Source organism: Chiloscyllium plagiosum, chromosome 14, assembly GCF_004010195.1.
Source record: "Chiloscyllium plagiosum isolate BGI_BamShark_2017 chromosome 14, ASM401019v2, whole genome shotgun sequence".
Classification (NCBI taxonomy): domain Eukaryota; kingdom Metazoa; phylum Chordata; class Chondrichthyes; order Orectolobiformes; family Hemiscylliidae; genus Chiloscyllium; species Chiloscyllium plagiosum.
This window is the reverse complement of record NC_057723.1, coordinates 53,653,313-53,668,362: the sequence shown is the minus strand read 5'-3', so window position 1 is coordinate 53,668,362 and position 15,050 is coordinate 53,653,313. Positions and strand designations below refer to the sequence as shown.

At 38.8% G+C, this 15,050-nt stretch overlaps 1 protein-coding gene across 8 annotated transcripts in view; it reads right to left on the bottom strand.

Annotated features, from left to right (window-relative positions):
* The window catches only part of ablim3 (actin binding LIM protein family, member 3), a 343,093-nt gene that overhangs the window by 64,460 nt on the left and 263,583 nt on the right, over nt 1-15,050 (bottom strand). For 6 of the 8 annotated variants that reach the window (XM_043703813.1, XM_043703816.1, XM_043703818.1 and 3 more), the window contains exons 8-12: nt 14,907-14,965; nt 11,274-11,348; nt 7,414-7,569; nt 6,195-6,224; nt 1,630-1,759 (exon numbers count right to left, since the gene is read on the bottom strand). In XM_043703813.1, the coding sequence (XP_043559748.1) occupies nt 1,630-1,759; nt 6,195-6,224; nt 7,414-7,569; nt 11,274-11,348; nt 14,907-14,965 (450 nt within the window). The remainder of the gene's footprint in view (nt 1-1,629; nt 1,760-6,194; nt 6,225-7,413; nt 7,570-11,273; nt 11,349-14,906; nt 14,966-15,050) is intronic. The other 2 variants (XM_043703819.1, XM_043703821.1) reach the window with 1 other exon arrangement.

Here is a 15,050-nt window from a genome sequence, read left to right as displayed (position 1 = left end):
TCACTTGGTTGATTCCTGGGATGAAGAGGTTAGCTTAAGAGGACAACTTGAGTTGTCTTGGCATATATTCATTAAAGTTTAGAAGAATGAATAGAGATCTTCTTGAAACATAAGATTCTGAGGGGGTTTCAGCGTAAATGATGAGGAAATCTTGGCACTTCAACAAAATGGGTCTCTTATTTAAGATGGAGATGAGAAGGAGTTTCTTTTCTAGATGGTTGTTAAATAATCCTTGGAATTTACTACACAAGAGAGCAGTGCTGGACCACTAGACATTCAAAGCTGAGCCAAACAGATTTTTGATCTAAAAGGTAGTCAGAGGTTATAGAGGCAAGCAAAGAAGTGGAGTTAAAGTCAGAATCAAATCAACCATGATGTTATTAAGTGGTAGAGCAGGCTTGAGGAACCAAATGCCTACTCTTATTCCTTATGTTCTTATGATCCTGTTCTCAACTAATATCAATCCATTCACATTTAAGCTCGTGTTGACTCGAAAGTTATCTGAAGCAGAATTTCTGTTTGATATTCCACTACTGTAAGTACTTGGAGACCAAGTGTAGTTCCTGTAATGCTGAGATGTGTTTTCACTGCACAGATTTGAGACTGATGCCAAGATCTTTCTGGTATGTAGTAGGTATTTTCGAAATAAACTTGGTGGCCATTTTGGTCATCACAGTGTCGATTTCCATTGGGAATTTATTTAGTTGGTGATTTGCTGTCTTGGAGGAAATAAATGGATTCTGCAAAAGCTCTTTGGTAATTTATTAAAATATTTAAGTGTCCAACTCAATTAATATCTGATTTCTCTATGTTCAAATGTGACTCATGTCATAGAAGGTGACATTTAATCCCAACTGTTACTTTCATACAAATTCTAAATGAATATCTGAGTTTAACAAGTATGAACTAGCGAAAACACTTATGACAGTGTCTAAATGACTTCAGTTGCTGAACAAGCACATTTTGAAGACAAACATATAGTCAGCATTGATTTGCCTGACTGGGTACTGTTTTATTTCTTGCTTGTAAGCAAGGTAAAACCAAATGGTTTTATGAAATGAAATGCAAATGTGGTTCGTTGCTCTTTCTTTGAATATTTTTCAGTGCAGTCACTTTCTTTTATTTGTGACTAGTTTGAAAAAGATACAATTCAATTTTTATGGGGCAAATTTTGTATTGGTTGAGCTATTCATCTTTGAGTGCCTTTTTAAAGCACAGTGCAATGTCACATTTTGAATGCAAATGACTTATTCATTTAGCTGAATATAAATTTGGGCAATGGAAATACTAATTGCCTGTCTGCATACACAATAATCAAAACATTCACCCTGAAACAACTCTTTCTATTCCACAAACTTTTTTCTGGCTGAAGGCTGAAATTACGTTTCTCATTTTATGTTTTATAAGATGCTGAAACATTAAGACATAAAGTTTATATCTGGAAACACCCCAGTTGTTTATTGTTCAATTTAAGTGATATTGAACTTTTTAGATCAATCAAGTGGCAGTTAATACAAAACAGTTTATTTTTGTTGAGTTTTACTTTTAAAAAATTGAATGTTACTATTGATTGTTACACTCAAAAGGTTATTCACTGGATAAATAGTCTGCTGCAAGAAAATGCATTACCTGGTCTGTGGTAATGTTGAGGTGATCGAGGCATTGTGGGAGACATCCCCTGTCGACTGTACGCGGGAGAGTCAATGTATCCAGGACTGGAAGATCTCCTCTGTCTTAAATCAATCCCATCATAAAAGTCCTACCATAAGATAGCAGGAACATTTTTAGCATGATTTAGAGTTTCGGTACCAAGTTAGCAGTTAAGCACTCACTTCTACTAACAATAAACACAATAACTAAGGAAATGGACGTTGGATTGTCCAAAGAATGTTGTGAATTGATTTTAGTGGCATGATTACCGTTTGATCTGTAAAATCTATCAAGGTTTAAAGGATAAAAATACAATGATCTATACATTAGCAACATTTTCACTGTAGGTCAGAATACTGCTGATAACCTATGTTTAACTGTAGCGGTATCTGAACTGAATAGATTGATGTATAACACACTGGAACATTTATAACTTTACCAAACTGATTTATAAGACATGTTCAGATTTTAAACAGGACAGAAATATAATGCAATCGTTTAGGAGTCTCACATCCTACTCTGATGTTTAAAGTAACATTGTTTGCACAAAGATGTCTTGCAGCATTGCCTTATTATAGCAGATTTAATATTGCAACTTTATTGTCACAATAAAAGTTTGCTAATTTCAGGAGATATGTCAACATAATTTCTGTGGATGTCACAATTTAAAGGTTTGATTGTATCTTAATATTATATTTGAACTTTGTAATTTACACAGTAGTACAGTCCCTCTGGAACTGAAACTGTCTGTAGTTTTAATTAGATTCAGTGCTTAGATGAGATTGTCCATCTGAGACTCATGAATTTATTGTCAGCAGCCTAAAGGTGTTACCAAGCAAAGGTGAAACCTTTTCACAGGAAAAAGGAGAAAACTGAAAGCACGTTTAACTTTCCTACACCTTTCAACATTTAACATTAGCAGTGACACTGGTCATGATGACCTATTCATTGACTCAGCCAAGAAATTCACACTGCAGTAAAGGAAAAAAAATGGTGGATAATTTGCTTTAGAGAGGAAACAAATACATGAACTCATAGACTACATAATATTGCCACAATAGGAGGTACATGCATTGTACTGAATGTACTATGGTAAAAGATTATCTACCTTGGCTTTTCACAAATATTAGATTAGATCAGAGATCTAACAGATTGGTAAAGAGAAAATATCCTAGTTGTTAGGTGGCATACCTAGAATTCATACATGATTTGAAAAAAATAAACACTTATTTCAGGTACAGATTATACAATATTGATTGTTTTGCTACTCTGGATTTTTGCAAATTAAAAGGCAAACCTAAATAGGTATAGAAAATAACAATTATTGTAAACTTGTTCTGATTATAAGATAAGAGGAATAAAAGGATGATTAGGGTAGGAATCGAGCCAAAGACAGAAGTGGGAAGTTGAGTGTGGACCCTGCAGAGATTGGAGAGGTGCTAAATGAACATTTCTCATCGGTGATCACTCAGGAAAAGGACAATATTGTAGAGGAGAAGAATGAGATACGAGATATTAGACTAGAAAGGATTGAGATTAGTTACGCACAGGTGTTATCAATTCTAGAAGGAGTGAAAGTAGACAAGTCCCCTAGGCCGGATGGGATTTATCCGAGGACTCTCTGGGAAGTTAGGGAGGAGATAGCAGAGCCTATGGCTTTGATATTTGAGTCGTCATTATCTATGGGTTTAGTACCTGAGGATTGGAGGATTGTGCCCTTGTTCAAGGAGGGCAGCAGAGATGACCCAGGTAATTATAGACCAGTGAGCCTTACTTCTGTTGTAGGAGGGGTTTTGGGAAGGATTATGAGATAAGATTTATAATCATCTAGCAAGCAACAATTTGATTTCAGATAGTCAACATGGTTTCGTTAAGGGCAGGTCGTGTTTCACAAACCTCATTGAGTTTTTCGAGAAGGTGACCAAACATGTAGATGAGGGTAGGGCAGCTGATGTGGTATACTTGGACTTCAGTAAAGCCTTTGATAAGGTTCCACATGGTAGGCTTATGGAGAAAATGCAGAGGCATAGAATTGAGGGTGGATTAGAAACTGGCTTTCTGGAAGAAGGCAGCGAGTGGTGGTTGAAGGAAAATATTCAGTCTGGAGTCCAGTTACTAGTGGTGTTCCACAAGGATCTGTTTTGGGACATCTTCTGTTTGTCATTTTTATAAGTGACAAAGACGCAGGCTTAGGTGGATGGACTAGTAAATTTGCAGATGACATGAAAGTCGGTGGAGTAGTGGATAGTTTGGAAGAATGTCATGGGTTGGAGGGGAATTTGGATAAACTGCAGAATTGGGCCGAGAGGTGGCAAATGGAGTTCAATGCAACTAAATGTGAGGTGATGCACTTTGGGAAGAATAACAAGAAGGCAGATACTTGGTCAATGGAAAGATTCTTGGTACTGAAAATGTGTTGCTGGAAAAGCGCAGCAGGTCAGGCAGCATCCAAGGAACAGGAGAATCGACGTTTCGGGCATAAGCTTTTCCAGCAACACATTTTCAGCTCTGATTTCCAGCATCTGCAGTCCTCACTTTCTCCTCAAAGATTCTTGGGGGTGTGGATGTGCATAGGGATCTTGGAGTCCATGTGTATAGATCCCTGAAAGTTGCCACCCAGGTGGATAGTGCTGTTAAGAAGGCATATGGTGTGTTGGGTTTCATTGGTAGAGGGATTGAGTTCTGGAACCGCAACATCATGCTGCAACTATACAGAACGCTGGTACGGCCACACTTGGAATATTGTGTACATTTCTGGTCACCCCATTACAGAAAGGATGTGGAAGCATTGGAAAAGGTGCAGAGGAGATTTACCAGGATGTTGCCTGGTTTGGAGGGAAGGTCTTATGAGGAAAGGCTGAGAGACTTGGGTCTTTTCTCATTGGAAAGGCGGCGGCTAAGGGGAGATTTGATAGAGACATACAAGATGATCAGAGGATTAGATAGGGTAGATAGAGAAAGACCTTTTCCTAGGATGATGATGTCAGCTTGTATGAGAGTGCATCACTACAAATTGAGGGGTGATAGATTTAAAACTGATGTCAGGGGTAAGTTCTTTACACAGAGTGGTATGGGCGTCAACTCAGCCACATTAGGGAGATTTAAACAATCCTTAGATAAGCTCATGGATGATTTTGGGACAGTGTAGGGGAACGAGCTGAAAATAGTCCACAGATCGGCACAACGCCGAGGGCCAAAAGGCCTGTTCTGTGCTGTATTGTTCTATGTTCTCTGTTCATAATTATGTAAAAATATCAATTAAAATATATTAATGATTTGGAGGGAGAGGATAGTGTGCTGCAGGACAGGGGTGAATAAATATTTGTAGGATTCATTAATTCATTTTGTTGAAACTATCACAATTTATAACAAAAAAACCTCACAATTCCTCAGCAATGTCTCTCTAAAGGTGATGTCCCTAGGCTACAAACCACTGCAGGCATCCACTGCACTAGTTGTTTTGCTATATAAAGCCTTTGTGATTCCAGACTAAAAGCTCATCATCATTGGCAACACCTGGCATTGAAAAGCTGCCAGGTGTTGGGAAGATTTCTGAATTACTGAGCTAATTCTCTACCAGAAATACTTAACCCGAAGCACACTGCACTTTGTGAACAAAAGCGTAATTGCCAATTTATCCAATTCAGTTATTTAGTGAACCTTGTTTGAATCCAAAACAATTTGAGTGCTTCAGCTGAAAATCTTTTTCTATTAAGAAAAATGTTGCCTTTAGTTGCTTCTGCTTTAAAGATAGTGTTGTTTAATTCAGCTTTGATAATACGTGTTCTTTATGTATTAAATTGTATTATTGTGGGCGGCACAGTGGCCCAGTGGTTAGCACTGCTGCCTCACAGCGCCAGAGACCCGGGTTCAATTCCCGACTCAGGCGACTGACTGTGTGGAGTTTGCACATTCTCCCCGTGTGTTAAAGGGGTAAATGTAGGGGTATGGGTGGGTTGCGCTTCGGCGGGTCTGTGTGGACTTGTTGGGCCGAAGGGCCTGTTTCCACACTGTAAGTAATCTAATCTAATCTAAATATAATTAGCGTTTTTTGAAAATGAAGAGATCTGATACACATTGGTGTAATTGAGCATTAATGAAAGCTCTCTCGATGGAAACCTTTGACTTGATGTAGACATTACACCCATGTACGAACGGCAAGGTAAGAGTTCCCAAGTACCAACTTCTGCTGCACTGGGTAAGCAGAATCCTAATTGAACCAAACCCATTACTTGCAATCAGATTTAAATCTCAAAGTACATTCTGAACACATGCAAGTTTTAACATCTTAGGTTTATAATTAAGTGTTTTGAGGTAGATTGCAAAAAGATCAAATAATGATTCAAATTGAAGTACAGAAAACAATTCTGCTGAATAGCAAAACATTTGTATGTTAATATTTTGATAGAATGCAGATTTTTGGGGGCTGTTTAAGGGAAAGGAGTGAAGTTTGTTCTGAGCAAGGACTACTACCACACACAAGTATCAATGGCTTTATACTAAAGAAACTGTAATACTACAATAAACAAAATGATCAGAATTACCTGTGAGTATGGTGACAGCATCCCGAGCGACTATAACAAGTGAATAACAAGTGATGACATTTAGTACAAACATGTTAAAAATGTTTCACACATTATTGTAGTCAAGGACAAACTGTACAGTATAACAAATTGTAAAATGAATGGTTAGAGGTTTCCCTCCATTGCAACAGTCAACAGAAAAATTTCGGTGCATTTTGTTTCCACAATTTATCAATGAATCATGCATTCACACATTAACATTCAAAGTAATTAAATGTGCCAAATTTCATATACAGATACTATTTTTAACTTGCTGTAAATTAGTAGATTGTTCAAGTAACAAAAGCCATTTGTCAGCTTCTTGAAAGTATAGGTAGAATTTAGTCTGTGGAGTGGGTTACAAGGTAGGGGAGGTGCATAGAATTATCTCATTGGTAGGTCAGATTAGACAATACTTTCTGTCTATAGGCCAAATGAGGACAGCACCACTCAGTCTTTTCCTACTGCTCTGGGCTTTTGACCTCTGGTGGGCACATTTTCTGCGTTTTTAGAAAACTGTCCAATAATAGCCAACCCTTTTCTGGGTTAAGGGGAGGCCCTCTTGATTGAGTACCCTGTGGCTCCCGGAGGGTCGCATGGTGGTAAAGGCCACCCTATAGGAGCAGTCCCTCCTACTCTCACCATTGACAACCACTGAAATGATCATTTTATTCCCCACAAAAAATGTGTCAACTTGTACATCTTCTAAAACCCCTATTTTCTGAGGCACTTTCAATGTTATGCAAGTCATTAAGTGCAATTAATAGGTAGACATCATGAAAACAGTTTAGTGAATAGCTGTTAAGTGACATTTATATGCCTTGCAAATTCTATAAAACAAGATCAAATTAGAAATATAATTTCAAATTAAAATGTATGCATAGAGTATCATTTAATACTCCATCAGTTTAAAAAATTGCTGCCGACATGCAAATTGACAAATCTTTTTCTTCCAGATTCCAAGATGTTGCACATATAAAAACATTCTTTAAATACAGGTTCTAAAGAATACAATGTGTTGGCAGAATGAGAGAAATTAGTCTTACTACTGTCACTTCCCACTGTTAGCATTTCAAAACAAACATTATGGAACACCATGGAAACAAATCTTCTACCCAATGTTGTTTCATGTTTGTATGAAATAAATGTTGGGTAGAATAAACAATCCATGGAATAAAAATCATGCTCAGTTACACAGTACCTCCCCAAAACTATGTCTCTCAAGTCTGTCTTCTGATGCGGATCTGAAATATGGCTCGTAGGAAACCAGATCAGGACGCTGAATATCATAGATAGTTTTAACTTTGGGAAGAGCAGCCAGATCCCTATAGTCAAGTATTTCATTATCCACTTTTGCCTGAGATATAGATAGTTGGAAGAGGAGAATAGAGGAAATCAGAAGAAAATGTTAGACACAGAAATTCATGATAGAAGAAAACAGTTGTCATTAGCTTCTGATTTTAAAGACAATAGTTCCTTAAACAGTAATGTTCAGACATAGTTAAGCCTATGCATAAATAGCATAGTTTCTGCAATTACAGAATAGCAAGATCAGAGAAATGTTGTAGTGAAAGTGTGCTGTAGGACAGTACTGTTTTAAATTGAAAAAATCAATGTACCAAGTAATAATTCCTTTTAAAGAACAGACATTTAAAACTAATGGTATCGTTTCCATTCGGAGGGAAATTCATTCAACAAGTGACTTCAATAGCAAATAAATTTCAGAAATTGATCCAAAACATCATTAAGTCCCACATAATGAAAATTAAATTTGACTTTTTCAACCTCTATGTATAATGGCGCTCTTCACACACATTATAAAGAATAGAGTTAAAAATCACAACACCAGGTCATAGACCAACAGGTTTATTTGGAAGCACTAGCTTTCATTTAAACCTGTTGGACTATAATCTGGTGTTGTAATTTTTAACTTTGTACACCCCATTCCAACACCGGCACCTCCAAATTATAAAGAACAGAGTTTTTACCTCGATCTGTCTACAGCTCCTTTCAATGGTGACATTAAAAGAGGAGACCTACAACTTCTGATTTCAGCTTAGTAAGGAAGCATATAGCTACAGGCCACAGTCTCAGTTTTGAGGGCTATCACCCACCCTTGGAGTACAGCAGTGGATAAAATAATTTTGGAAACAATTCAATGAGTGCAAAGTGTGCTGGTGAGATTACTTATAGATGATTTTGAATGCAGCAGGCTCAGTGCTTAGGAGACAGTGAAGTCTGCAGATCAGAGTTGACTGTGTTGCTGGAAAAGTACAACAGGTCAGGCAGCATCTGAGGAGCAGGAAAATCAACATTTTGGGTCGGGGGTGGAGAGACAAATGGGAAGGGGGTGGGGCTGGGGAAAAGGTAGCTAAGAGTGCAATAGGTGGATGGAGGTGGGGGTAAAGGTAATAGGTTGGAGAGGAGGGCAGAGCAGATAGGTGGGAAGGAAGATTGACAGGTGGGACAGGTCATGAGGGCGGTGCTGAACTGGAAGGTTGGAACTGTGGTAGGTTGGGGAGAGGGGAAAATGAGGAAACTCGTTAAGTCCTCTTTGAGGTCCTGGGGTTGAAGGGTCCCGAGGTGTAAGATAAGGCGTTCTTCCTCCAGGCGTCTGGTGGTGAGGGAGTGGCGATGGAGAAGGCCCAGGACCTGCATGTCCTTGGCAGAGTGGGAGGGGGTGTTGAAATGTTCGGTCACGGGGTGGTGGGGTTGATTGGTGTGGGTGTCCCAGAGATGTTCCCTAAAGCGCTTTGCGAGGTGTCCAATCTCCCCAATCTAGAGGAGACCGCATCGGGAGCAATGGATACAATAAATGATGTGTGGAATACAGGGTCAGTGCGTACTCCACTTGGCACTGGCAAATGTCTGAATGGATCCTAAATAGGCCTCCAAATTCACCTATGCATCGTTTTGGTTAGTTCTTACCAACTTCTGCAAAATCATCCATGGTTACGTGTGTTTAAAGCATCTTTTGGATGTGAGATATGGCCAAGTAAAATTGATGGTATTTCCTTTGAAATAAAAGCAGGATGAAATGAGCCCCAATGTATTTTCCCCTTGGCGTTGAAATGGTAAATATGCTTGTATATTAGCAGCAAGTTAATTGTCAAATTAACATCCTTAATGAGGGTGAATTAATATCCCAATGATATCCCAAGTAATATTTGTTCTGACTCCTCAGGACCCATTTCTTAATACCTATGGTAATGATTAGCTATAGCAAAGTTTCAAAGCACCAGTGGGTAGGTAAGGTCACCTTGTTGATAAGTGTAACTGGCACATATTGATGTTCACAATGCTATTTACAATCGCACTAGATGTGAAAATTATGCAATATAGTATCAGTTTATAATTCAGTGATCTTGTTGTGACTTTCCAAATGCTTCATCAATTCCTGAGTGAAATCTACATTTTAAGTCATTTTGCCTTTGGGGGTATTTTTTCAGGACACATCTTACGAGTATAATTTTGCCTGTAGCCTGTTCTACAACTGTCACATTCTATGAATAAATCTCACAGGCTTTCACAAGTATTCAGGGCTGTTTCATCTAGAATGTGCAGGATTAGGCGAGCAGAGGTCATTCCCAGAATAGGGTGGGCAGTCAATGTCCTCCTCAAGTAGTTTGAAAGTAATTTATGGATCTCATATCTGCAACATCTCCTAGCAACCAATTTTGGAAATTAGACATTGAGTTTATTTTTAAAATTTTATTCTGCCACAGGCACGTTTGTGACAGCTTGAATTGATTATCTTTCTAAAAGCTTCTCGATCTGCTGGAACGATTCGGAGCTATTATTAACATGGTGAGCTTGTCCAGAGAGAGGCTAGAAAATATAGTGACAGCAATTAAAAAGGTAAGACAGAAGGAACGTTACTTCTGTTTTATTAACAGCAGTAATACCAGGTGGAAGAGAAGTTCTGTTCAAAATGAATATGGTTGCAGACTAACCATAGAATCTGAATTTTTTTTAAAATTTAGTTTTAAATTGGGCATAATTTGAATTTTCTAAGTAGTCAACTTGCCCAATGGTTTTTGGGTAGTAAAGCTTTCATTAATATATGCTTGGGATTGAAATTCCCTCTTGGGTCTGGAGCTCAGAGCTGGGATAATTCTGAGAGGTGGAATTGCAGGTAGATATGAGAGTTTTGCCAACTACCTCCAGAATGAGTTCAGAAGCTGTCTGGTAGAGAACTAGCCTGGGTGAAAAGATTATGGACATACTCAAGTATTGTGTGTCAGCTATCACTGTGACGCTAGATTGCAAAATCATTAATCCTATGATGATAATTTAAGGCTCATGTCAACAGACAGAATAAAATGGCAAAACTTCTTTTAACACGATAGGCAAGTGTTTAAGATGTTTAAAATGCTTTGACACCTCAACAATTCCCTTTGACAGCTTCAACAAAAAAAAACTTCGTATATTCGTGCTCATCTTAGCAATCTCAAAGGGCACCTGATTTCTCCTACAGATGTCTTATAACTATATCCAAAGGCTAATGTACCTTTCCAAAGGGCAAATCTACCATTCTAAAGAACTCCAGTAAATTTTGACTTTCTCCTACATGATCTAAAGTGTGCAAGTTATATTTTGTTCATTTCACTCGTGAAAATCAAATTGGATTTAAGACAGCTTAGGTTTTATATGTGCTGCTTTCTCCCACAGCTATGATGTGGAAAGTGTGGTTCCCTTTGCAAATGTTCCCTTATCCTCCCTCTCTTACATAGGGGGCAGGCCTTCCAGATTGGATTTCTGGTGCCAGTGTTGCTTAGACATACAGTCTTTTCATCTATGCAAAAATTCAGACCTTGGTATCTGTGTAGTACATTCAGTTACATATAAACAGAGAACAGGATGTTCCATTTTCCAGGCAGGCAAGGAACTGCTATCAATGGACGACAAGAACTTCTACCTTGTTTTAGTGAGCTTGCTTGGAAAAGGAAAGATCAATTCTGAGGAAGTGTATTGGTACTAAGAATATGTTGGTACTTCTGTTGGATTTTGACCAGTTTTGTTCTTGGTTTGACTCCTTGCCAGACTGCTGAAGGTACTTACACATATGACCCGGTTTGGTGATCCTGAAATGCTAGATCCAGGAGGAGAGATGGAAGTTTCAGAGGTACGCCTGTGCTGTAAAAAGAAGTGAGAATGTGATTATGATTCACCTTGATGTATATTCCTGCATCTAAAAGAAGATTCCACACACTGCCATGGGTTAAAATCTTACAGCCTTACAATGGATTCTCAATCAACCTATTATTTGAATAATTCTCATAGTCAACAATATATAGGAGTATGTGCCAAAGCTACATAGAATTAGCTGCACGTTGTGAGAACAAATTGATCACTACAAAAGATCTAACTGTTTATACATCCCCGCAGGTTTATCCAATGTGCTGCATACGGTCATCATTCATCATCATTATTAGAATTTTAAAATTATGTACATTTATTATATATTTTCCCAGTTGCCCATTGTTACTATTTCCCTCCCTGCAGTCTCTTGTTCTTGCTTCTGAACTGATCTTTTTTGGCTTTGTCATTCTTCTTCTACTTCATTTCCTTTTAGTTTAACTAAAGCCTCTTTTAACTTGACAAGCATTCATTTTGTAAATTTTTTGATGTAAGCCAATTAACGCATAAGCTTGGTGCAAATGAAGTGCTGCTGTCCTGCAAGTGAAGATGTGTAACACGATTGAATAATCATGTCTCCCAAATGTCTGGAAGGAAGAAATTCACATTACGCTGTAAAAATAACTTCAGCTGTAGGCACGTTTTATTTTGTTGTGATTTGGAGATGCTGGTGTTGGACTGGGGTGTACAAAGTTAAAAATCACAACACCAGGTTATAGTCCAACAGGTTTACTTGGAAGCACTAGCTTTCGGAGCGACGCTCCAGCGCTCCAAAAGCTAGTGCTTCCAATTAAACCTGTTGGACTATAACCTGGTGTTGGGTTATTTTTTAACTTTGTATTTTGTTGGTTTTTGTAAAAATTGGGGAGGGATTATTCTGGAAGGGGGTTGATCAGTTCAGTTGTTTGCAATATACCATGATGCTAATGACACAGGTTCAACTCCCATATCAGCTGAGATTTCTATGAAGGTCCAACCCTCTCACCTTCATCCCTGACCCAAGGGTGGTGGTCTCGGGTTGAACTCACCACCAGTGATCCCTCTCTCTCTCTCTCTCTCTCTCTCTTTCTGTCTCTCTGGAGAGCAGTCTTTAGTCTTCTCAGACTATGGTTCCTTCACTTATTCTGGCTCTACCCTCTGTGCATTCATCAGAATTTTCAGTCCACTCCACTGAGGAACGGGTATAGAATACACTAACCCAAAACATATAATGCAGGAATTCTTGCATTTGGATTTTAACCAATGCTGGATTCTGGAGATCACTTGAGCAAATTTCCCTGGGTTTTCCAATTGCTATCAAATTTTCTAAAAAGCTGACCAATTACTTTCCCTAAAACCTATCAACTGGATATCAACGTGCTCAAGTAAAAGTGAATGCCCAAGATGATTCATGATGACATGGTAACCTCCATGTGTATCAAACACTATGAATAGGGGTTATGTAGCAAAATCAGGAATGCAACTAATGAGCAATTATCTGCTCCTCTACAACTTATTTCTGCCCCTGAAAGGCTTCAGAGGGACATTTTGGGATTGTTGTTTTAACAATGAAGTTTGTTTCTCAAAGTGAGGTTTACTTCTATTTAACAGTAAATTTTGGGAACAAAAAACTTTGCAGGAGCAGTAACAAGATTTATTTTTCCCTGAAACCTGTTAATCTGGTGGCAAATCTAGAAAATATGTAAATGAGTGTCAACTCTAGCAGGTATCAAGCCCTTTTGCATTTCAATTATGTTGACATATAGGAGTGTGAATAATTCCCTCATGATTGATGGTTAGGCTACTCTCTTCTGAAATAACTGCTACCTCAATCTGCCTGTCATACTTTCAGCTGTCCATTAGTAATACCATAAAGAATTTATAGGACAAGGCATACCAGGGTTGGACACAAAGCTAGTGTAAACTGTAAATACATATTTATAGCACATAAACATGTTAGAGCCCAAAACTTTGCTGGTGCCTTCTTTCATCGGTGTGGTACTGGAAAAGCACAGCTGGTCAGACAGCATGTGAGGGGCAGGAGAGTTGACATTTGAAGCATAAGCTAGTGAAGAGCTTATGCTTGAAACGTTGGCTCTCCTGCTCCTTGGATGCTGACTGGCTGGATGTGCTTTTCCAGCACTACACTTCTTGACTCTGATCTCCAGTCCTCACTTTCTCTTTCTTCTACAGTTTTTAGACCCAAACAGAAATTGCTGGAAAAACACCTTTTAATAACAAACGTCAGCTCTATTAGAGTGGAAACAGGCCCTTCGGCCCAACAAGTCCACACCGACCTGCTGAAGCGCAACCCACTCATACCCCTACATTTACCCCTTACCTAACTCCACGGGCAATTTAGCATGGCCAATTCACCTAACCTGCACATCTTTGGACTGTGGGAGGAAACCGGAGCACCCGGAGGAAACCCACGCAGACACGGGGAGAACGTGCAAACCCCACACAGTTGCCTGAGGCGGGAATTGAACCCGGGTCTCCAGCGCTGTGAGGCAGCAGTGCTAACCACTGTGCCGCCTCCTGGTTGCAGCAGCCTCACCTTATCTTGTCCCACTTTCCATAAAATGCTTAAAATCTGTCTACTTTCATCTCTATAATACCACTCATCTCAATCACTGTCACAACTGATCAGCTGCTGAAACTCTTATCTATGAGTTTGTCACTTCTTCAGGGTCACTGGAACCAAAATGTTAATTCTGCTTTCTCTCCACAGATACTGCCAGGCTTGCTGAGTTTTTCCAGCAATGTGTTTTTGTTTGATTTCCAACATCTGCAGTTCTTTCAGATTTTTGTTTAGTTTTTAGACCATTGTGATCTGCACATGCTCAGTAGGCAATATTAGATTATTGGTACAGTTCACTCTTTACACTACAATATTATTCTCAGGAGAATTAAAACAAGATGATCAAATTTTCCTTGGGCAGGAGGTTGAAATGGAAAACAATTTTTGTTTTTTTTTTAAAAGCACAGTTGCATTCAGTTAATTTAGGACCTTATAGTAAAGCACTTTAATTGTTGAAACTGAGTTAGCATGTTATACTCCTGGGGCAGCACAGTGGCTCAGTGGTTAGCACTGCTGCCTCTCAGTACCAGGGACCCAGTTTCAATTCCCGCCTCAGGCAACTGTCTATATGGAGTTTGCACATTCTCCACGTGTTTGCATGGGTTTCCTCCGGGTGCTCCGGTTTCTTCCCACATTCCAAAAGATGTGCAGGCCAGGTGAATTGGCCATGCTAAATTGCCCATAGTATCAGGGGTAAATGCTGGGGATGAGTCTGGATGGATTACTCTTCAGAGGATCAGTGCAGACTTGTTGGGCCGAAGGGCCTGTTTCCACACTGTAAAGAATCTAACCTAATCAAATGATCAGTGACAGTATGGATTGAACAAGAAATGTTTCTGTCATGTGACCAAATGAAAGAGCTATTATGAGTTAATTTAAGTTAATTTTCAACACCTTTTGTGCACATATCAAACCAACCTAGGAAATACGTGCTAATAATATTCAGTTGAGTATTCATTTTACAGGTAGTTTTTTTATGGTTATGTTATACACACCCGAAGCTTCTTTTCCATTCTAGCAGACTGCTTACAAAGTGGATGCCACACTTCACAGCCTAAAATAGACAGAAGAAAAAAAATATCATTTCAAATGTATGGGACTATTGAAATGAGAAATTCGTCTTTGTCACCAAGTGTTGT